The sequence below is a fragment of the Dama dama genome, chromosome 32 (assembly GCF_033118175.1).
Source record: "Dama dama isolate Ldn47 chromosome 32, ASM3311817v1, whole genome shotgun sequence".
Classification (NCBI taxonomy): Eukaryota; Metazoa; Chordata; class Mammalia; order Artiodactyla; family Cervidae; genus Dama; species Dama dama.
In genome coordinates, this window is record NC_083712.1 from 10875797 (window position 1) to 10900830 (window position 25034).

At 40.0% G+C, this 25034-nt stretch overlaps 1 protein-coding gene across 1 annotated transcript in view; it reads right to left on the reverse strand.

Annotated features, from left to right (window-relative positions):
* Window positions 1–25034, reverse strand: part of CSMD1 (CUB and Sushi multiple domains 1) — a 1628138-nt gene that overhangs the window by 1008573 nt on the left and 594531 nt on the right. Inside the window, exon 4 of the mRNA XM_061134533.1 lies at window positions 13935–14129. Coding sequence (XP_060990516.1) covers window positions 13935–14129 — 195 coding nt within the window. The remainder of the gene's footprint in view (window positions 1–13934; window positions 14130–25034) is intronic.

A 25034-nucleotide genomic window follows, 5' to 3' on the forward strand; every position in this document is an offset into this window, starting at 1 on the left:
GCAGGAGGGAAGTCTGATAACCACGAGGTCCTCAGAGAAGTCTCCTTGAAAAGCTGACCTTTCTAATCTGTATTCTGAATCCAAATGCATCTTGCAATGTCCACTGCTGCTGTGTTGTGAAAGTGATGAGTCACTCAGTCAAGTCTGACTCATTGCAAACCCATGTGCTGTAGCCCTTCAGGCTCTTCTGTCCATGGAATTCTCTAGGCAAGAATACTGGAGTGGGTAGCCATTCCCTTCTCTAGGGGATCTTCCTGACCCAAAGATCAAATGCACATCTCCTGCATTGGCAGGTAGATTCTCTACTGTCTGAGCTACCAGGGAAGACCCACTGCTCCTGTTACCTCTCAAAATAGCATCATCTCTTGCCTTGAAGATTGGAGTGGTTTCTGAATAGGTTTCCCCATTCCACCCTTCCCACCAGACATTCTTTGCTCAAAAGAGCAGCAGAGTGAGCCTATTAAATTCGAAATGCAATGATGCTGCTTCTCTCATCAAAACCCTCTGATGTCTTCCCATACTGCTTATATAATGGTCCACAGGGCCCCAACATCTCTCAGCATCCAACCCTCTGACCTTTTCTCCCACAACCAGGCCACTGTCCAGTCCGCTCCAGCCATCCTGGCTTCTGCATTGCTTTTCACTCACTCTGTGGTTGCTCAGGATCAAAGTCCTGGCTGTTCCCTTGATCTCGACCATGCTCTCAACATTTTCATGTCATTTAATCTCTCACCCCCACGAGGGGGCCAAATATTGCTGTGTTGGCCAAAGACAGTGGTTTCTCCAGTGCTGACACCAGGACTGTCTTGGGCAAACCAAGCAGTCGTCACCACAGATCAATCAGAGGTCACTGTCTCAGTGAATGCGTCTGTCAACATTTATGTAAACAATTATTACAATTGGGTATGTGACATATTGATTTATTTTTACTCATTTGTGTTTTGATTTATGTGGTCGACCTCTACCCATGAGGGCTTCCCTTGTGGCTCAGCTGATAAAGAATCCGCCTGCAATGCAGGAGATCTGGGTTTGATCCCTTGATTGGGAAGATCCCCTGGAGAAGGGAAAGGCTACCACTCCAGTATTCTGGCCTGGAGAATTCTAGTCCATGGGGTCACAAAGACTTGGGCACAACTGAGCAGCTTTCACTTCTCCCCATGAAGATATGGCAGTTGGGGCTTTTCTTGCTCTGTCCACTTTGTAGACCCAGTGAAGAACTTATGAAAGCAGACTACAGCTTATGGGCCACATGCAGCCTGGTTTCTGTTATTGTAAATAGACCCCAGGCTGCGTGTAGAGACAGTCATGCCTGTTTGTTTAGGTAGTCACTGGAGACTTCTGTTCTAAAATTACTGACTACAGTAGCTGAAACACAGACCATATGGCTTGAAATACATGAAACATTTACTTTATGGCCCTTGACAGAAAGAGTCTACTGACCTGACTGTTAAATATATCTGACATCTTGTCTGTCCTGCATAAATGTTTCTTAAATGAACAAATACAAATAGACAGCAGAAATAGTCTACTGGAAATCAAAAAACAAACCAACTTTGGGGCATCATTTTCATGCTATTAAATCCTCAGTAAATTAAAAGGAAATGCTAACATCAAATCCAAGAGTAATTGTAGTAAAAATACGTGTGGCATGGAAATTTGCTCAGCAAGTTTGCAAAGCATAAATAACATCCCGAGAATTCTTTCCTTAGGAAATAATTAAACAGAAAAAAGCAATGCTATATATACAGAGACACTAATTATAGCATTATGTGTAGAAGCAAACACTGGAAACACTCATTATGTTAAATTATGGGGAGAGAGAGAACTATTAATTTGTATAATATTGAGGATATTGAGAAGAAAATGCTGTCAATTAAAGCTGAAATGCTTATGACTTAATACCAAGCTTAAAAAGAAAACCAAAATGTACTATGTTCTATGACTTTAGCCTCTGAGAGCTTCAGAGGATGAACTGATTTCCTTTGGTTTCCACTTTTGTTCCATTCTAGCTTGTCAGTAATAATGATTTCAATAATAGTGGCTATTATTGGTACTGAGTACTTCCAGCATCTCATGTAATCTTTACCAGTTCCATGAGATTTAAAGTGTTAATTGTATTAACCTAGATGCAAACACACACACACACACACACACACACACACACACACGCACATGTTCCACCCTGAATCACTTTGCTCTACACTTGAAACCAACAGAACATTGTGAATCAACTATATTAAACTGAAAAAAAAAAAAAAGTAGCATGAATCCAATTCAACAGATTCACAGGCAGAGGCTTTGCAAACAGCTTGTCCAGGATGTCTTAGCTATTAAGAAAACAGGGTCCTTGCTAGTAAACACGTCCATCACTGCCCATCACAAGGAATGGCATTTCCTTGGACAAGTATTAATTTGGGCACTGGACAACTTCAGTCCTACAACCTATGATGGTACTTACATGAGAAAAAAATCTTGGAAAAATACTGCAGTTTGAGCCTCAAAATAACTGGTATAGAGGCACTTATGATTATGCTTTAAAATGTTAGATTGTATTCAGTGAGATAATGTTTAAAAAAAAAAGTGCTTATCAGAAAGCCTTGTAGCATTGTGAAATGCAAAGCATGCACACCAGATTTACTATCAAAACACTGACATATATTTTCAACATTTTAAAAAAAATTGGTAAGACTTAGAGTGGTTTATTCGGAGAAGGCAATGGCAACCCACGCCAGTGTTCTTGCCTGGAGAATCCCAGGGATGGCGGAGCCTGGTGGGTTGACGTCTATGGGGTCGCACAGAGTCAGACATGACTGAAGCGACTTAGCAGAGTTGTTTATTACCTGGTATATATAGATAAGTGCTGAAAATTAAACTCCCCAAAGCCGTCCACACTTAATACAGAGCTGTGTTTCTTAAATGAAGACTATCCCATTCAACCTTATTTTGCAATGCTTGGTCCTCACATGATGAATCATTTAAGATTCATTTTTACAATGTTACCTCTGTAACGTAACTGATAAAAACACAGCTGTGTTTTAAATATCACAGACTCTACTGACACCCACAAAAAAGCATGACTTCTCTCCCTCCCTGCCTCCCTCTGGCTATATCTTCTCCCAGAGTTTCTCTTCCCCATCATCACTAGCAGCACAATGTCTGCAATTAAAAACCTTGAGTGACATTTCATAAAGCACTGGCAAGTGACATATTGTCATTTCCAGTCACATTATGTAAGGCTTATCAATTAAAGAAATTTGCAGCTTTAAATGAAACATGGCATCCATTATTTAGCATGTTTTATTAAGGGTATTGCTAAGACTGCTCCTGGCATCTCTGCTTGCTATTATTCATTCTTCCAAGGAAATACAACTGTCCTGAAATGGATAAAATCCGTCAACTCTCTAAAACAAGCAAAACAGCTGCCACATCTTGTACTCTTTCAAACTATCACGTAACAGTGACAATGGGTTTTGACACTTTTCAGTGAATATTTATCTTAAATGCATGTGCTGAGACAGAGAAACAAGGTGACAGCCTCTGTGAGTAAATAGCTATAGACTCTGATAATAATTCATTTACAGTTATTTTTCAGTGGTTTGCAGGTCATGCTTCTCAACAGAGCAAAAGAGAAACAGCAAACACACCTGTCCTTAACCGCCCCAAGCAGGAGGCGCTGTGTGAGACCTGCCTTTGCGCCCACTGTCTCTGCAGCTCTGGACAGCACCCCTCACACTGCACAGGCTTAGGTTCCTTATCTGCAAGTTCTGAGGATTAATATTAAACTTGAACACTTCCGGACAGGATAATATCAAATAATGCATGCCAAGTTCCTAACACAACACCTGCCACAGAGGTGTGGTCTGAATAAAATGCTGAGTCTACATGTCTACACTTCCCGGTGACTTTTCTTGACTATTCTTAGTGGGTGAAAAAAGACTCTGCTGGCTGAAAATGGAAAATAAGAAGGGAAGGATGATCGACCAGCCAAGGTGGTTCGTTTCCTGCCTCAAGTGTTTAAGTCCATTTCAAGTGGAGCCAGAGAACCCCTGGCCTCAGGTACTGGGAGCCCCATGCCCAGCAGCATTCTTCAGGTCTCACTTTTCTGCCCCTAAATAAGGATTCCTGGGAGGACAAGTTGGGGGTAGGGGGGAAGTAGGGCTGCAGTGGAGAAAGGGGTGAGAGAATCAACCTAATGCAAAGAGAACCTTTTCCAAGAGGAGGATTACCTGGCTGGGAGCGGACCCCTGCCTGCCTCCTTTTCTCCAAGACTGACCAACTCTATAAAGAAATAGCTAATGAGATGGATGAAACTGGAGCCCATTATACAGAGTGAAGTAAGCCAGAAAGATAAAGACCAATACAGTATACTAATGCATATATATATGGAATTTAGAAAGATGGTAATGATAACCCTATATGCAAAACAGAAAAAGAGACACAGATGTACAGAACAGACTTTTGGACTCTGTGGGAGAAGGCGAGGGTGGGATGTACAGAGAGAACAGCATCGAAACATGTATATTATCAAGGGTGAAACAGATCACCAGCCCAGGTGGATGCATGAGACAAGTGCTCTGGGTTGGTGCACTGGGAAGACCCAGAGGAATCGGGTGGAGAGGGAGGTGGGAGGGGGGATCGGGATGGGGAATACATGTAAATCCATGGCTGATTCATGTCAATGTATGGCAAAAACCACTACAATATTATAAAGTAATTAGCCTCCAACTAATAAAAATAAATGGAAAAAAAGAAAAAGAAATAGCTGTAGCCAATTACATCCAGCCTTCAGAGTAAACTATGAGAAGGTCCTCCAGCCAAGCATCCCTCTGTGGACGTGAGGCTCCCCTGAGCTGCGCTGATGCATCCAGTTCTTCATCTGAGAGCCCCAAGGCTATGGTTGGTGTCACCCCACCCAGCCCACAGAAAGCCGCCCCTGCCGCGGCGTCCACAGCATGGGGACAGGCCGTCACACCACCCGGCTGCCATCCGCCTGCCTTTCTGTTTCTCCTTTGAGGCTCGTGATCTCTGAGGGGCCTGCAGGCCAGCCAGACACCTCCACCCGCACCGCACAAGGAGCAGGCGGAGAAGCGGGAGGGTGCGGGGCCCAGCAACGTCCTTCCCCCGAGGAGAAAACCAGGTTACACAAGGCTTTCCCCAGAGTGGTGGCTACATTCTCCCTTCCCCTCCCCAGACTCCTCGGGGCTCAAGGAATGATTTGTCAAGAAGAAAATATCTGTTTGTTCAATCCAATTTCAAAAATTTGTGCTCCAATGAAGGCATAGGTCTCTTCTTTAAAGAAACCTATTTTTATTCTTTCTTTTAAATTAAAAGGGAACAGACCGAGCATTGCAGGGACTGATGGAGTAAGATCCCAGGTCACAGTTCAGCCTCTCCCACTTACAGCTGCGTGACCTCATGCCTCTGCGCTGTAAACTCTTTGCATGAAATACAAGACCAACAAGAATACCTAACTTGCAGGGATATGAAAGAAAGTGAAAATGTTAGCCGCTCAGTCATGTCTGACTCTTTGTGAACCCATGGACTGTACCCTCCAGGCTCCGCTGTCTGTGGGATTCTCCAAGGCAAGAATATTGGAGAGGGTCACCATTCCCTTCTCCAGGGGATCATCCTGACCCAGGGATCGAACCCAGTTCTCCTGCATTGCCAGCAGATTCTTTACCATGAGATACCGGGGGAGCTGGGAACATGGTGAACATTAAATACAAAGATATTTGTAAAGCATGTGAATGATATATATGTTTAACTATTATCACATCTTTTTCTTTAAAATCTACATTTTCAATGACCAAGCAGTAATGCCTTGCCATTTGATAATTGATGCTAGCCCATGTATTCCTCTGGGGCTTCCCAGGTGGCGCTAGTGGTAAATAGCCCACCTATCAATGCAAGGGATGGAGGAGACATGGGTTCGATCCCTGGCTTGGGAAGATCCCTTGGAGGAGAGCATGGCAACCACTCAAGTATTCTTGCCTGGAGAATTCCATGGGTAGAGAAGCCTAGTGGCTTACAGTCCATGGGGTCACAAAGAGTCAGACATGACTGAAGCGACTTGTCTTCTTTTTTTTTTTAATTAATTTATTTTTTATTGAAGGATAATTGCTTTATAAAACTTTGCTGTTTTCTGTCAAACCTTATTAAAAATACTTTGAACCTGATTTATTAGACCCTTAAGAAAAATGAATCTAGAGATAATCTCCATCTGACTATTGTTACATCTATATTTTTGATACTATCATGCTATTTATACACTCATGTGTATCTCCATGCATGCTGGATATGTGATTTTTGTCTCATTATTGCAATCCACATAGTGGCATGTGAACACAATGGCCTATCCTGACACAGACTCACCCTTCAGTAGGCGCTCACTCCTTTTCTGAGTCTCTATTGATTTTCTCTTCTTAAACTAGCCTGGTAGTCTCTTTTTTATTATTCTAAAGAACTCCAATAAAGCATAAAAAAATTTGCTTAAGAGCCAGTAGCAGTAAGATCATATAATTTATACAAATTTACTTTCAATTTTTTTTTCTTGTGATTTGTCTCCAACCTGAAATCTGAAATCTGAATTTGTTTTCAGGACTGGAAGGAGGAGAAGATAGAGATATTAATTATAACAGCTAATACATACAGAATTTCACTGTGTTGATGTCTCTTTAAGGATTTTATATGGAATATTTCATGTCACCTTTCCAACAGACCTAGGAAAGAGGAACTATTATACATGGAGGAAAACGGAGACGAGAGAGAAAATAACTCTGCACAGCCCATAAACCTCATGCTATATCATCCATGTTCCATTCACCTTCTTTATAGTTTAAAGACTTTGCAGGCTGTTTTGCATATGCCATTTCACCTTCATACCAACACTGAGAATAGCATCTTTCCAAAACCTTTGCTTGTCTGTTGACATTACTGTGTAGAGATTGGGTATGTGGCCTCTGGAGCAGGTTGTTGTGTGGACATCTTGCTGTAGTACATGCAATAGTTTACAGATGGGAAAGAAATGCAATAGAGGGATCCAATGTACTTACGGTAACATAGACTGTAACCGCTATCTTTCAGAACTGAACCTATTAGTAGATTGTTTTCTCCCTAAAGTTCTCTTAATTTTATTCTTTATGTATCTTGACCCACACATGCATGAAACTGTTTTCAATTCTCTGCCTACTCCACTAACTAATCAGCCTCACCTTCAAAGTTTTCCATACTCTTCGTTCATTAGATCCCAGTGCCATTTCTTCCCAAAGTAAGATGGCATCTGAAATGAGGGTCTTTTTGAGAAACGTGTTTGGATTAATGCAGAACTAGGCTCACCCTTATCGTCTGCCTAAAAGTAATTGTGAAAATAGACTTCTCCCGTCTGCTGCTATTCAGCTCAAATCTGTCTCAGCAACTGCTAAGAAGCTAAAAGGAAGGATTCCAATCAGACAATGGCATAGATTCATATATTTCAGACCCATTTTCTTACGAGTCCTTTTCATGAAACTACCACTGTCTACTGAAACGTACATCATAAGTAAAACGTACGCATAGCACCTGGACTCTGCATACATTAGCAACTGCTGTGGAAGGAAAACAAGAAAACTAAAATTCCTCTGCTTGCTATGTCCGAGGCCTCTGAAACAGTAGATACTAGCATACATAGCTAACGAGAACTTGAAATGTGATTATTTCACCTTGAGAAATGCTATAACTGTGAATTACATGCCAGGTTTTGAAGACTAGTATGGAAAAAAGTGCAAACTACTTCATTAATATTTTATACTGATATGTTGAAATGGTCATATTTGGGCTATGCTGGGTTAATAAAATACATTTTTAAAATTAAAGACACCAGTTTCTTTTTACTTTATCAGTGTAGTTATTAGGAAGTTTTGATTACACAGTTGGCTCTCACTTTTGGATCACGTTATGTTTCTAGCAAGCTGTGCTGATCTAAATACTGAAGAGTTAGTCACTCAGTTGTGTCTGACTCTTTGCGATCCCATGGACTGCAGCCTGCCAGGCCCATCTGTTTGTGGAATTCTCCAGGCAAGAATACTGGAGTGGATAGCCATTTCTTTCTCCAGAGGGTCTTCCCAACCCAGGGATTGAACCTGGGTCTCCCACATTTCAGGCAGATTCTTTACCTTCTGAGCCGCCAGGAGAGCCTCTAAATATTGAGGACCTGGAGTTTTTCTTGGGCAGGCATGTCAAGTTGAACAGCCCCGAGCCCCTGCCTGAGTTGAGAACATGCATTATTGAATGCATCTAGTTTTCTTGTTGTTGTTTTCAAACCCTTTTGTTTCTCGTCTAAATATACATAACTGCACATACAGAAACAGGACATCTTTGTAAAGACTAGAAGATACAATCGGGACAATAACCAATAATGAGGGAATATTAGAAAAGATTCAGATGTTTAGGTGCAAACTCAAGGATAAATGAAGACGAGGGAAACAGGGCATCTCCAGAAGGAGACGGTCCAAGTCCTCATCCTTGAAAGAAGTTAGCTTGATGCTGCTCTCCTGTTGAAGGGGATAGGCTTTAAGTAGATCTGGCTGGCCTCCCACTTCATCATGTGTTCACTTTACTAAATACATAGTTATATCCTTTTTCTCTAAAGAGCACCATGTGACTCTAGAAAAGATACACAAATTTAAGTGCCATTGTTCAAGTTAAATGCTGCCACTTGGAGCTGTAATGTAAATTTTTCAACACTAGCAAATGCTCACTGCAGAGATTCGGTGGTGTTACTGTTAGTAGCACTATTAAGAGGAATCCTCAAGCAATTTCTGGAACAAAATAACCAGAATGTTGGGGAAGCAGAAATTATACTCATTTTATTTTTGAAAATTATCTAAGTCCACATTGCTGAAATTAATTTATCTCTTCCAGATATGCCATATCTACACATTTATAAGAATCAGATCTTTGATTTTTTTAAGATCCAGTTATCCAACATCAATGACAAACTGTGTTGTACCTTTTGATTTGTTTCATAAAATAATTAAATCAAACTTAATTCCCTTTGAAATGTTACAACCCCAAGCATTGAGAAAAGCAAAATTTAAGCATAAATTTAATAATCTATGATACAGAAGAGATTGATCATTTAAAAAGCTCTGTGATAGAGTTGGGATTTAATAAATTGATGACAAGATAGGAAAATATTATGAGCTGAATGTTATGTCAACTTTAACCTTCTGAGATTTACAAGTTGGGAGATTAGTAAAGACCCTCCAATTAAGAAGGAAATGCTTGGGAGATATGAGGAAAATGGAAACTGGCATAATTGCTGTTAACATTTACTTTTTCATTTTCTTGTTTATAATAACTCCTCATCGGATGCCTAGCACATTTCTATTCATCAACTAGATGTTGGGATGGGGGATTAAATATAGCATTAAGGGCACATGGCTATGGATTAGGGTAACTTATAAGGTACAGAGAAAGCAAAGATATAGTCACAAAGTTTTTATGTCTGTAAATGATCTCCTGGAAGGTTAAAAACTCATTGAGGAAATACTGTTAAGACATAGGTTAAAATATAAAATACCAATGAGATAAATGCTAAAGACAAAGGGACTTGTGTTTTCTTATAGCAATTTAAAGTAATTAGCCTCCAACTAATAAAAATAAATGAAAAAATATATATATATATAAAATAAAATAAAATCGCTAAGCTCAAAAAAAAAATAAAATAATAAAAACGGGTTGTGATGGTTTTTTAAAAAGTGACTAAAATGTGGACTCAAGTGTGAACCTGACAACTAAGTAAAATTTATGGCTGTAAGGGAGATGAAAGGGAAAACTTTGTAACAGGAAAAAATGAATGCTTGGATTTCTGGTGGTGAACTGGTAAGGGACTCTTCAGGAAGAAACCTTGCCTGGTAGCATTTGCTGGTTTCCTGTGTCACCATGGGGGGAGGGCAAGGGGGTGAGGGGAACGCAGGTCCTGGGAGATGCAAGCAACTGGCCTTGGGGGAGTCAACCCAAGCAAAGCATCGTGTGATGGAGAAAAAGGCACAACATCTGTGTCTCGGACACTAACAAGCAAATTCCAGGAGACACTGAAGGACGGGGAAGTCTGGCATGCTGCAGTCCAGGGGTTTGCAAACAATCATACATGACCGAACGACTGAACAAATGGGACGCTAAGAGATAGCAGTGGACAAGTCAGTTAAGACAAGGGAAGGTAGCATCAGCACAGCTCTTTGAAGAGGTTGCACTTAGTTCTTACTGAGTCACTGAGGTGGTCTGACTGGGAGAGGAATGGGTGATGATGGAGACGTGGTTTTTTTTTTTGGTGTGGGGAGTAGGGAGTGGGATTAAGGAGGAGAATGTAGGGTGGAGGCAGACATTCTAGACACGGAGTCATTTAAGCAACACGAAGCAGGTCTGGGTGAGAAGGAGAAAAGTGCCTGGGATGGGAAAGTTGGAGAGTGAATGGTGACACATGGAAGGCTGAGAGGAAGAGTGGTGAGCAGGGGAAAACAGAGACTCTAATGTTTCACAGAGTTAATGGGGAGTCCAGAGACACAAGGGGAGACAGAAGGAAGAAAGTGCACATTTAGGATACCCACATGGCAGCGTCCTCAAATGGGGTCACTGAGTCGAGGGAAATCAATGAAAAGACGAGGGTGGAGATTCTGGATTTTGAGGGCATCACCCTTTCGACAATAGAAGATAGAAAATAATAGCAGCAAAGGAACAAAGAAGTGAGAGATAATAGATCTGAGGAAATGCAAAGAAATGAGCATTTCGGCAAGAACGATGGATGGGGTATAAGATGCCCTTGACATGAATTTCTCTAGGACACAGCAGTGGTTTGAAAATGGTGTATCTGAATCCCAACCACTATCAGCTGGAATATCTTAAACAAGTTATTTTCCCATCTAGCCCTGAAGTGCCTCATTTGTAAAGTAATTATTTAATAAACCACCTACTATGACGTTTAAACAGGAATGCCTCGCTCATAATAAGTAACCACCGTATAGCAGTTAGAAGCTGTAGTTATTGCGGCAGCATTAGTAACAACTAGTGGTGTTAGCACTAACAGAAGCAGCAGTAGTGGCCTGCCACTTGTTTAGCTGCTCAGTCATGCCTGACTCTTTTTGTGACCTCATGGACAAGAGCCCACCAGGCTCCTCTGTCCATGGGATTATCCAGGCAAGAACACTGGGATGGGTTGCTATTTCCTTCTCCAGGGACTCTTCCCTACTCAGGGGTCAAACCACCACCTCCTGCACTGGCAGGCAGATTCTTTACTATGGAGCCACCGGGGAAGCCCCGATACACCACTACTGAGATAACTGACATCAGAAACATCTCATGAGACTGCCACACTTTACAGAGATAAAGAACAAAATAGAAAAGTATTCATTATGGAATATCACTCAGCTATAGAAAAGAATGTATTCGAGTCAGTTCTAGTAAGGTGGATGAAACTATAGCCTATTATATAGAGTGAAAGAGAAACACCAACACAGTATATTAATGCATATATATATACACATATATATGGGATTTAGAAAGATGGTATCAATGATCTTATATGTAATGCAGCAAAAGAGACACAGATGTAAAGAACAGACTTTTGGTCCATGTGGGAGAAGGCAAAGGTGGGATGATCTGAGAGAATAGCACTGAAACATGTATATGACCAGATGTAGAATAGTTGACCAGTGCAAGTTCGATGCATGAAGCAGGGAACTTAAAGCCAGTGCTCGGGGAATACCCAGAGGGATGGGGTGGGGAGCGGGGTTCATGATGGGGGACACATGTGCACCCATGGGCGATTCATGTCAATGTATGGCAGAGACCACCTCAATATTGTAAAGAAATTATCCTCCATTTAAAACAGGTAAGTTAATTAAAACAGAGAAAAGTATTCATTAAATAGCATAGACTAAAACATAAACATACTGATGGAAACAATGCACTTTGATATGATGACTTAAAGCTGTGAATTTGCCTGCTTACATACACAGATGAAAAGTCAGACATGGTTCTTGTAATAAACTCTAATGGAAAAAGAATGAAAATATATAGATATATACAAATAGATATAACTGAATCCCTTTGCCGTACACCGGAAACTAATATGATGTTTTATATCAAACACACTTCAATTCTAAAAAGGCAGTCATAAATTTGAGTTTTAACTCATCATGTACTATCTTTGGAAACTTTGGAAAATTAAAATTGTGCTTCTTCATCTGTGAAATGAGCATGAGACATTCATTATTTCACTGAGGTCCTATGAGAATTCAGTGATTTGATTCAGGTAAAACACTCTACACACTTTCTGAATTACATTAAGACATCAATAAATGTAAGCTAGGTAGGCTACTGTCCATAGGGTTGCAAAGAGTCAGACACAACTGAGCATACACACAAATGTAAGCTACACTATTATTTTCTACACCATAAGGTGAGTATCTCCTAGAAAAGTCAAAACCTAAGACTAAAAGTATGTTCTTTCCAAAAGTTACTGGATCAGGAAATTAATGTCACAGAAAAGGCTGAAAATCCAAGGTTTCTAAAAAGAAACCGAGTCCAACCTTGCATCAAACCATGAAGAGGAATACTTGGACTAGAGCATTCCTTTATGGTCTGTCTCCAAAGACCAAGAGTGTTGAAACAGCCTTTGTGTGATATAATTTAATTATCAAGGAACATCTGCCATTTTTAATGAGAAAAAGATAAAAAAAAAAAAAAAGAAGAAACTTCAAAGAAGATCAAAAGGAAAAAAAAAATGTGTGTACTAAATCTTAGAATGCTATGAAGATAAGGGATAAAAATGTGCAGAATTCCACAGAATTTCAGAAATAGGATGAAGAAAAATCTTGGTATTTATTGAACACATCTATAGTTGCTACTGACTTTATAGGGTCCAGTCATGGTGTATTCTTGATGAGGGCAAAAAAGGAGAGTAAAAAGCCTGGCTTAAAACTCAACTTTCAAAAAACTAAATGGCGTCATGGTCATTTAGTACCATCTGGTACCATCACTTCATGGAAAACAGAAGGGGAAAAGTGGGAACAGTGACAAATTTTCTTTTGGGGGGATTCAAAATCACTGCATACAGTGACTGCAGCCATGAAATTAGAAGACACTTGCTCTTTGGAAGGAAAGCTAAGACAAACTTAGACATGTAAATCCATGGTTGATTCATGTCAATGTATGGCAAAAACCACTACAATATTGTAATTAGCCTCCATCTAATAAAAATAAATGAAAAAAAAAGTCTACCATTAAAAAAAAAAAGCTTATTAAAAAGCAAAGATCTCACTTTGCTGACAAAGATCTGTATAGTCAGAGTTATGCTTTTTCCAGTAGCCATGTGCAGATGTGAGAGTTGGACCATAAAGAAGGCTGAGCGTCAGAGAATTGATGCTTTTGAACTGTGGTGTGGGAGAAGACTCTTGAGAGTCCCTTGAACTGCAAGGAGATCCAGCCAGTCAATCCTAAAGGAAATCAACCCTAATATTCAATGGAAGGATTGATGCCACAGCTCCAGTACTTGGTCACCTGATGCAAAGAACTGACTTATTGGAAAAGACACTGATGCTGGGAAAGATTGAGGGCAGGAGGAGAAGGGGGCTACAGAGATGAGACAGTTGGATGATGTCACCAACCCAATGGACATAAGTTTGAGCAAACTCTAGGAGACAGCATAGGACAGGGAAGCCTGACATGCTGCAGTCCACTCAGTCACAGAGAGTCAAACCTGACTTAGCAAATGAAGAACAACGTGGTTCATTAGGTAACTTATAATATCGCTATTGGGAACAGAACAAACTGACATGGAAAGACCCAGCATGTCGTATCTTGCTTTTGCTAAGTGGAACTTTTCCTGACATCAGTTCCAAAGCCACTTGCTCAATCCAGGTGTGATTGCATCACACCCTCCCCGCCCGGGCACTTACCTCTGCAGAACGGGGCCGGGAAGTCCCAGGAAGCCCCGTTCCCCGGGCTGACGATGCAAGTCAGGATGGCGTGGCCCTCTAAGACATAGCCAGAGAGACAGCTATACCGGATCTTATCTCCTATGTTGAATCGTGTGCCATGGAGGACTCCCTTCAGGATTTCCCCTGGATTTCCACATGTGTGGCTGGGTAAAACTGTTGGGGAGAAAAAAAAAAAAGAAAGAAACATAAGTTAAAGGAAGATTTTTCTACTGCCATCAGTCTATATCACAAAACATAAACCTCATTTGAATTACTTAAGTTAACAAATCTAGCTATCTTAATTTTGCCTAAAATACAAGTAGGAAAATGGATTCATGTTGTGTAAAATCTACAATTTTGTTCTCCTGTAAAAATACATGTGCATGCGTGCACACTCAGTTGTGTCTGATTCTGTGCAACCCCATGGACTGTAGTCCACCAGATTCCTCTGTCCATGGGTTTCGCCAGGCAAGAATACTGGAGTGGGTTGTCATTTTCTTCTCCTAAATTTATACACACACACACACACACATAATGCATAATTAAGTGGATTTTGTTAAGAGGAGAAAATACAGTTCTGCTTAGATTCAATGTTCTATATAATGTCTAGATCATTTTCCTAATAATGAGATTCTAAGCCCTATAGAATTAGCAATTAGATAATATAGCAGAATATAGATAGCTGAAAAAGTGGTAACAGAAGCACATGAATGGATATGCATGCTATATTTTTCCTTATTCCTCCAGACCAGCACTGCTTGACACACACCAGTAATAAATGTTCTATCAATGTTTGATGGATAAATAACTGAGTTAAAAAATAAATTAAAAATCTCATTTGCTAATCTATCAGAGTTTCATAAGCATTGTACCACTGCTATATTCCAGGCCATCTGTAAGGCTCTATGCATTTAGATCATCTGATTCACAGCAAAGTTTTAAGTGTAGGTTCTGACAAAGCAAGTATTGTCTTCATTTGCATTTCAACAAGGCAGCCTTGGTTCTAGTCTTTCCTGGCCTCCTCACTCTTCACACTGACAGCACTCTCTGTTTAATTCAACTGCCTTCCAACCAAATGGACATGATGCTGTTTCATACTCATAGGACATAATTTTGAACTTGACTGATACACCATTAAGTTGAATAGACAAAGTGGAGAATTGTTGGCTATTGTTGCCATATTTCTGGTAATATTTAGTGTATCATCTGTAAATTAGCTGTTATGATGTAAAATTCAAATAAGAAAAGGATCCTACTATTTAAAAAATAAATGATTTACAAATAAAAAAAATATTTCCAAATGAACAAAACTGTTCTACTTCTATATCTATTCTTTTTTTTTTTTTTTTTTTTTTGCACTGGTATAGGAGTATACTTTGCTATATATGTAAAATACAGAGAAGTTTTTATTTTTTCTTTGTTTTTAAACTCAGAGATAAATAGACCTTTCCCAGTGAATGGGGAGGGAATTTCATTTTTTCAAAGATTAATTTTATTTTTAGATAATTTAAATACATATGAACTAAGCTATACAGAAACACTTACAAAACAAATGCCATAGTTTACATGTTTAATGTTATTGACATATTTGCGAAATTACAATTTATGTAGTCAAAGTTTGCACACATCTAGTTTTTAGAAAATAATTTCTGAAAATAGTCTACAAAAACCTGTTTGATAACATAATAGAAAATAATTCAGTATAATCTATAAGCATCTTTGTTGTCTTTTATAAAAAAGAAATTCTGCTTTTAAGTCAACATTCACTATCCCAAAAGCAATAAGTCTATTTTTAAAATGTTATTTAAAAACAATTTTAACTCTTTGGAATTTGTCTGTGACTTTCAAAGGCAGAAAATTTCCAATTATATCTTGGAGAATCACTTTATTTTATGCCTTGGGATATCTGTCAGCCAGCCTAAGCTAGGGTTGTTATAGACAGTTGTGAGACATGGGCTGGCCGAAACTGTATCATCAATGGAGAGAGAAAAGGAAAGGGGGTTTGGGAGATATATGAACATGAATACTTTTGGCATTTTTCTTCCTTGTTCAGAATGAGAATTTTGATTTCAACTGATCTTATTTTAGGAAGAAAAAGTATTAACATTTTAATGTGAATAGTGTCAACAAGTGAATAGAAATTATTAAGGATGATTTAAAACATTTACTTCTAGTTGCAAACAAACACAGAAATGAAAACATGCCCATAATATTACAAAAGGATCAGTTGTTTCATTAAAACATTACAAAAATATCTTAAATTGTGAAAAACTGACACACATTATAAATAGGTCTACACCAAGATACACAACTCAGACATGCAGACAATGCCAAGATATGAAAATCCAGCAGCTAGAAAAAACTAATTTAAAATAAATAAATTCAACTCTGTTGTCATTCCTGCCAATTTCATTTGAACTAATTTTTAAGCCAGTTTCCCTGAAGATACTGAAATGTCTCTGGTGTCTCCCAGAGCAATGAGGACACATTAAGTATTTAGTAAATGTTACCAAGCTGACTTGGCCCTCCATTTAGTTTGCTTTAATCATTCCTTGAAGTCATGTGCATGCTCTTGCAGATGCTTCAAGAAAGGCATTGCTACTAGGGTGGTGGGAAGGGGCACCTAGTGCAGACACTTGTTGATATGAAAGAATGCTGAAAGGAGCGCTTGGCACGGCTCTTTCCTTTTGTGGCAGGCTTCCACCCATCAGACCCCACGGAGCCAAGTCTGCACACCCGGGGCCTGAAACCTAGACTGTCATTCCAATTACGCTTGTGGAAATCCCCTCTACGATCCTTCTGCTTTGGCGAGTACAAACGGTCACAAGTCAGTGACTTTGTGAGGCTTTCACATTAAGCCTTAGACCCAAGCATTTCAATCATTAAATGGATGCCATATCAAATCCCTTTTCGGAAGACACATAGAAACTTGCAACCAAAAATACAGTATTCATATTTATCACGAAACAGGAAAAAAGGCTGGTGAAGAGGAGCCTGCAATTCATCAGGCACAGCAGCATTTTTAGCAGGACGTGCACAATTAATGAAATTTCATTAGGGGTGTTCATATGGAAACTGGGTCCCCTAGGGTGTATGTCAGACAATTTGTTTACACTCTATCTTTCCAGGAGTCTCACTGGAGCTTAGGGAAATAAAACTTCAAATACCCACCTGAAACACAACTCTGGAAATAAAAACCAACGGTATGTGATGTGTTTGCCCACAGATTGTTTGCCCTGAATTCCCTCTTGCAACCTTCGGGAAGGAGTAGAACCACCTGATTATACTCATATTCAGGAACACTTTTAAAAGTCAGATGTTCAAGTCTTGAAACCTGTCATTTACTCTCTGGACCGACTCTCTGAGCCATGGCCATTTGGTGGGACACGAAGGTGCAGAGAGAGCAGATATGTACCAGGACCAAGGAGGGATCCTCGGGTAGGGGGACCAAGCATTTAATGCCATCCAATACCAAGCTCTCCTTGTCCACATGAGGAAGAACAATGTGGGGGACATGCTGTGAAAATACTATATTATTCCTGAAAAGTTACAGGATCTGGATGAGAAGAACTCAAAGAGGAGTGCCTTTTAAGTAGACTTTAAGGTGGAAGGCAGTAAGGTTTGGCCAAATTAATACAGAAAGATTATTTTTAAACAAAGGATGCAGTTCTGGCAAATGGCTATAGAAAAGTACCCAGCATGGTGGATTATAGGAATCGGTGTCAGAGAAATGCATGTTTCTACTCCAGAAACACACCTATAAGGTTGGAAAAGTCTCAGTCTCTATGTCTTGATGAGAGGAATGAAAAACAAAACCTAGTAATGGTGTGTTAGGATACATTTATGATATAAAGCAGAATCAATAGCTAGCAGGGCACATGGAACACAATAAGTGCTCAATAGATGTATTAGCAATTTCAAATTTACTTTCCCAGTTCTAAAGCACCACATGGACTTCAGAGAAATGATACAAATTTAAAAGTATGCAGGGGTTCTGGTAAATACCAATTTCAGACACAATGAAACCAGAAAAAGTCTGCTATAGTCAATGTTGTCATTACAATAAGAATGCAGTCATTAAAAGCGGAAGAGAGAAAGACATTCCACTTTTTAGCCATGCTAATTCTACATCTTTATTCTTGCTCTATTTTAATAATAATCAGAAATACACAGCACATTTGATGCACTAGACACTGTTTTACTGGTTCACATATATTAACAGTATATATGAAGTAAGTACTGTTATTACCCCCTCTTACAGATGAAGTAACCTTATGGCAGAAAGTGAAGAGGAACTAAAAAACCTTTTGATGAAAGTGAAAGATGACAGTGAAAAAGTTGGCTTAAAGCTTAACATTCAGAAAACTAAGATCATGGCACCTGGTCCCATCACCTCATGGGAAATAGATGGGGAGACAGTGGAAACAGGGTCAGACTGTATTTTTGGGGGCTCCAAAATCACTACAGATGGTGACTGCAGCCATGAAATTAAAAGACGCTTATTCCTTGGAAGGAAAGTTATGACCATATGCATATTAAAAAGCAGAGACATTACTTTGCCAACAAAGGTCCGTCTAGTCATGGCTATGGTTTTTCCAGTGGTCATGTATGGATGTGAGAGTTGGACTGTGAAGAAAGCTGAGCACTGAAAAATTGATGCTTTTGAACTGTGGTGTTGGAGAAGACTCTTGAGAGTCCCTTGGACTGTAAGGAGATTCAACCAGTCCATCCTAAAGGAGATCAGTCCTGGGTGTTCACTGGAAGGACTGATGCTGAAGCTGAAACTCCAATACTTTGGTCACCTCATGCGAAGAGTTGACTCATTGGAAAAGACCCTGATGCTGGGAGGGATTGGGGAGAAGGGGAAGACAGAGGATGAGAAGGCTGGATGGCATCACCGACTCAATGGACATGAGTTTGAGTAAACTCCAGGAGTTGGTGATGGACAGGGAGGCCTGGTGTGCTGCGATTCATGGGGTCGCAAAGAGGCAGACATGACTGAGTGACTGAACTGAACTGAACTGAACAGATGAAGACGCTGTACCACAGAGAGGTTTGGTAGCTTTCTCATGGCCACACAGCTGGTGAGTACTGTTGACATAGGGTTTGCACAGGATGGATCCATAATTTCTGCCCTTCAGCACTACAATAAGCTTGTCACAAACTTTGTGTCGTCATCACAAAAAGAAACAAAAATGATAAAATGCCATTAAATCAGCCATGTTCTCAACAGAGCCTTGTTTGACATGATAACTGGAATATAAGGTTTGGGGAGCGTTACGATGTTTCCTCATGTAAAACTGAAGGCAAAATTATTACATAGCTTTTAAAAAATATACTTCAAGCTGTCAGGTAAATTTTCAGGATGGGAGAAAGGGACTAGGAGGGAGTGGGTAACAAAGTTAACACATGAAAAAAAGACCAGGCAGGTGGATTTGAAATCTAGGGGCTGGATTTTCAAAAGATTTTGAATATCAGTTTTAAGACATTATAAGCCTGTAAGAAATGAGAACACAAAAATTCTTGTTGCAAAATGATGCTGTGTGAAATGACTGTGGGGAATGCAAGGAAGCACGTATGGTCAGGTGACCCCTAGGATGAGCTCACAGTCTTTAATTTTTCTGGTTGATCTTTCACTAGGGTGTATATCTTTAACTCTAAAGGAAAAAGTTGTCTTCACTTCACTAACCTGTATCTATGAGCTGTTGGACCTTTACCACCCCAAACAACACAGGCATCAATCTAGACTTAAATGACTGTAAATCTAGGACCAAGGAACTAAGAATTAACTGCTGAGGAAGAAACAGCCACAAGAAGAATTTATGATGGTGACCCAGGAAGACAGGCTGTGGCATGAAGGCCACGGATGTGGTAGAGTAAGTTTAGTTGTGAACATGAGTGTGTTCTTTGTCGTTAAGTCTGTTCAGCAGCTCCATGAATAGATTCTAGAGTGAGAAAGAAAAGAGGGAAGGACCAGAAAAATGCCAAGTTTCCTCTCTAATTTAGAGAGTAACAATGGAGGGGATATAAAAGAAAAAGAAGTGGGGGCCAGACATAAATCTTCTGAAATACCAAAGTTAATGGGAGAGGGGGAATAATTGTTAAACAAAATAGAAAAATGGCCAAAAAGTTAAAATTGGGATCAGAGCGCCTGGGAGTCAAGCTGAGAAGCAATCATAGAAGAATACGCCTGGTAACATCCACAGTTGAAAATTAAGCATGTGAGATTGACATACAAAACAAGCACAACAATAAGTAATAGCACCAGGTGAACTTTTCAATTATCACTGAATTATTGGACAGAAACTTGCAGGTACATGAATTTTCTCAGATAAATTTACATATTCTCCCACCACATGGAGGATCCCAGATTCTCCTAATAATGACTTATAAGCAGATACACAATTTTTATGATCATCTTTATTCTTCTCAACAGTAAACTTTACACTCAGCAAATGCATATTCAGCTGCTTACAAGTGTCTCAGTATTTCTATAATGATAAGGTAAAGAAAAAGACACTGAAACAAACTTTACTACAAGCCCTCGCAGAGTATCATGTTGATGAGAGCAAAGTTGCCAGCAACCACTCAAGAACTGATCAAAATGACCTCTGCTCTACGCCAAATGTTGCTTCTGCTTACTCTCTAACACATGATGACCACATAACAAGGATAATACAACCTGTTCCAAAAGTTAAATACTACATTAAACACGATGAGGGGTGGTTAACAAAACTAAATTAGAGTGACCCTAGAAAACAGTTCTAAACTCTTTCTTTGTCACTGTTCATTTTATTGATTAAAATTTTTAAAAATAATCTCACTACAATATTTCTTTGGCTAAGCTGGAGTATCAGTGTTTAATGAAGTTTGAAAAAAAAATGTCAAAATGTGTTATTGCTTTAAATGACTTTCAAAGCCTTGGGCATCAGTCATTGTCAGATCATGATTCAAATGAGAGTCCATAAAACCTCCCCAGCAGATTCCCCGGAGAGGGCAGGGATCCCAGGTGCAGAGAGTGGAAACCCAGGGTGAGACTGACGGTCTTCCTGAGTTGAGGAGGCAGAGATGAGAACCCCAGATGTCAGGGAGCCTGAAGTTTACAAGGGAGCCAGGGCTCCAGAGACCTGCAGAGCCCCTCCTGAACATGGGTGAGTGCTTACCAATGCATACATGTAAGAAGATGACCAAGGTTAGTGGAAGAATTACTAAGGGATCACAGGCAAAAGCATGCAGACACTCGCAGGGCTGAGCAGAATACCTGCTCCCAACAGGGAAAGCAAACACCTTCATGGCTCAGTGGACAGAACTCAGAACACCTGATTCACAAACCCGAGCGCAAACCAGCTACTTAAAAGCTGACCTGAGGTTCCAACTTGGCTCACGCTGCATGAAGTCTTAAATAGTATCTGTAAGGATCAAACTGTCCCAAGAAGTTTAACAACATCCAAAAAATATTTTGAGGAATACAGAAGTATCTAGCACCCTCCAAATTAAGATTCACAATGTATGGGGTCCAATTAAGCATGCTAACTGGCAAGAAAATAAAATTCATCGTGAGGAGAAAGAAGAATTAAAAAAAAAATAGCCAGAAATGATTTAGATGGTTGAATTACTAGACAGCAGTATTAAAACAGTTACTCTAATTGTATCCTTTGTCTTGAAGAAAGTGAAGATCAAACACCTTAACTAGACATGTGGGGAAAAAAAGGCAGAGACTATTAGACTGGATGAAAATAAGCCAATGATATACTAATGCCAACACACACACACACACACACACACACACACACACACTTTAAAGATGCAAAGAGAGGAAAGAAAATGAAAAATACAGATAAAAATTCTAACATTAATCAAAAGAACACTTAAGTTCCTATGCTAATATCACACACAGTTTTAATGCACAGAGGGTTATCTCCTAATATTAAAAAGGTGGACATTACACTCCTGGACATTTATGTGCCTAATAACAAAGCTTCTAAATACATGGTGAACACTGACAGAATTACAAGGAGAAATGAATAAAACTAAATTATAGCTGGGACTACCAAACTACTCTTTTAATTGACAGAAAATCACTAAGGTTATAGAAGCCCTGAAAAAACTCTCAACCAACATCTAATTAATTAATGGTTAAAGAGGAAGTCACAAGGGATATTAGGAAATCTCTGAACTACATGAAACTGTTCAAACAACAAGTCAAAGCTGTGGGATGCGTTGAAAGTCATGCTCTTAGGAAGATTCACAGCACAGAGAGTTTATATTATGAAAAGAAGACAGATAAACAAATCACTAAAGAATGGAACATGAGTAACTGGAAAAGAAACTGAAATAAAGGAGATCAAAGACAAAAGTAGACATCACTCCTCAATAAAGCTGTTAAAAATAATGTCAATGTATCCTATCTCATGCTCCCTTTTCCCAACAAATACATTCCAAGTTGTTATTAGTGATCAGGCTGCAAAGGTGAAGATGCCCCAGATTCTGCCCTGGAGATAGTTCACAGTCCAGGAGCCAGCAGAGCAAGGAACAATCACCACACAGCTTCTTAAGAGCCCGTGCAGAGGCTGTGTGCAGTCTACAGGAATGAGGAGGAGCTGTGGACGGCTGGGCAGAGGGAGAGACCTGCAGGGAGGAAAGAGCCTCTCCCTCTGTCTCCGGCTCTCTCTCCACTTCAAGTAGACTGCTGCAAGGAAGAGCCTTCCAGCAGGGATAACATGGAGCATGCAGGCATGAAAAGCTTCGGGAGGAAGAGATCTGGAGGAAACACACGAAGGAGGCAGCCTCTGGAGGCTGCTGGGTGTCTGTCATGAAGAGGTGACAAACTGCAGAATGGTCAAACTGAAGTTATAAAACCAAACATGTTTTGTAATTTTACCCATGGAAGGTTATGTAGGTGATGGTAGTACACATTTACTTCCGTGCTTCAAGTTACAGTTTTAATTACCTTAAAATAACAATATTTAGCACATGTTGCACATCTGGGTTAAACACTCAGACACTACCTATGCTACTGCTAATTCCCCACACAGGCATCGTTTTCCAAATTTATCTGTAAATAAGAAGAGAAACTTGGTGGAGGTAACACAGATGAACCCACGTCTGTTTAAACCTGGGGCCTGTCTCCCACCACACTGCTTGTGTTGATATAATTGATATGCTTTTAAATAGGAATGTGATAGAAATAATTTGGGGGTAGTTTAATAGGAAAAAAAGAAGCTGAAGAACTAGGAACCAGCATCTTGTCCTTTGTTGCCCATTAGCTGTCTGCCTCTGTGATATCATATTTTATTTTCTGTTTTAACAGTGAGAAGCAGGGAGAGAGAGGGATAAACTCATCAGTTATGTTAAGGTTAGGATTCTGCACAACAACTGCTGTTTCAGAACATATGACTTTTGATGCTTTTCTCAACACCTCTTCCTGTAAAGTGAAAAATGCAAATGCCAAAGGAAACTTGGAGAAGTAACACAACATTTAAAGATTAAACAAAATGCAATCATCATTTATTATTTCCTTCCTGTGACATGGTCTTGAGCTATAGAAAATCCCATCCAGTTTTTTTTCTTCTTTTTTTCTATTCTAAACTCTAATAAGATTCTTCTTTCCTCTATGTCTCCCTTCCTTCCGTATTATTTTTCCTCATTTTATTGAGATATAATTGACATTCATCTCTATATAAGTTGAAGGTGTACCACATACAGACTTGTCTTACACTCGTTACATAGTCATGTGATGATGGCCACAATAACTTTAGTGAATACCCATCATTTCATATAGATACAACATAAAATAATTTCTTGTGATGAGAATTCTTAGGATTCTTAAATGTAAGAATCCTAACTCCAGACTCCAAGATTCTTAGCTTTTATTGGGATCAGCTAGATTTAAGTGCGAGACCTACTTCTGAGGGCAGGGACCCCTCCACAGGGAGGAACCTGGCAATTTCATTCTCCAGGTTCTCCAGGTTTCATTCTACCCAATTGGCTGAGTCAGGAAGCCTCCCTTCATCTCAGCCTCAACCTTTCCTCCAGGAAGTGAGCAAAGTCACAGTCTGGCTCCCTGGGATGCTGACCCTGGACACAGGGCCTGGGTGCCCCGGCACTCTGCCTGGTGGGGCTGGTACAGTCACACTTGGGGGGGGGGAGGTGGCAGGGCTGGGCAGACAAAGGTGTGAGCTGCAGGGAAGTTGTGGTGAAGACTGAGCCTGTCGGGGAGCTCTGGGCTGGGGTTGCTTTGGGCACTGTCCCAACTCAGAGTGAGAGACTAGAGCCCTTCCAGCCGCACTGCCCAGTAGGAGATGTGGCTGCCTCTCCACCCGTCCTGGACAAATGCCCCTTAGATATCCAGTTATGAGACGTGATTGCTCCCTAGACAGGTGTCACCTTCCACCCATCAGGTCCCTCCAACCAGAAGCAATTCCTGCAGACAGTCTTAAGTCAGAGTATCCAGCTGCCAGACCTCAGGAAGGAAAGGTCTAACTCTTTTTGTGTGTACTTTTTATTTCACTGTGGGATGTGAAACTAGTCATATTTACCAATGTGGTTCATTGAGATGTTTTTTAATTCAGTGAATACACCTAAATATTCAACTTTACAAGAGAAGCTGTTACCAGACAACTTGTGGGTTCAGAGTATCCTATAGTGATAAGAGAAGGTCATGGTCAAGAAAGAAAGAGGTCTTCCTAGTGATGCCAGCCTGGCCTTTTTTGGGGGGGCGGTGGTTAGGGCCAGAGGGTCTGGGACCAGCGAAGACAGTGGACGAAACTGGTTAAAATAAAAAATAAAATAAAATTTAATCTCTGTAAAACCTAAGCTGTATATCTAAGTAAAATTACAGAACATTATTTTAAATTATGTCTACTGTCATTTCCAGGGATCTAATGTACTTGATTTGAATAAAGGATCTCAGTAGAAAGAAGAAGGATGAGGTCTTTGAGTTTTCTCCAACTTTTCTAAAGGAAGAACATCCTTTTGGGGGTAAGCAGACAAAAAGCTTATCATCTGTGCATGATAGAAGCAGGTTCAACGCTTCAAGGACACTGTAATTTAAGAGTGTTGCATTAGTGCTCATCAGTG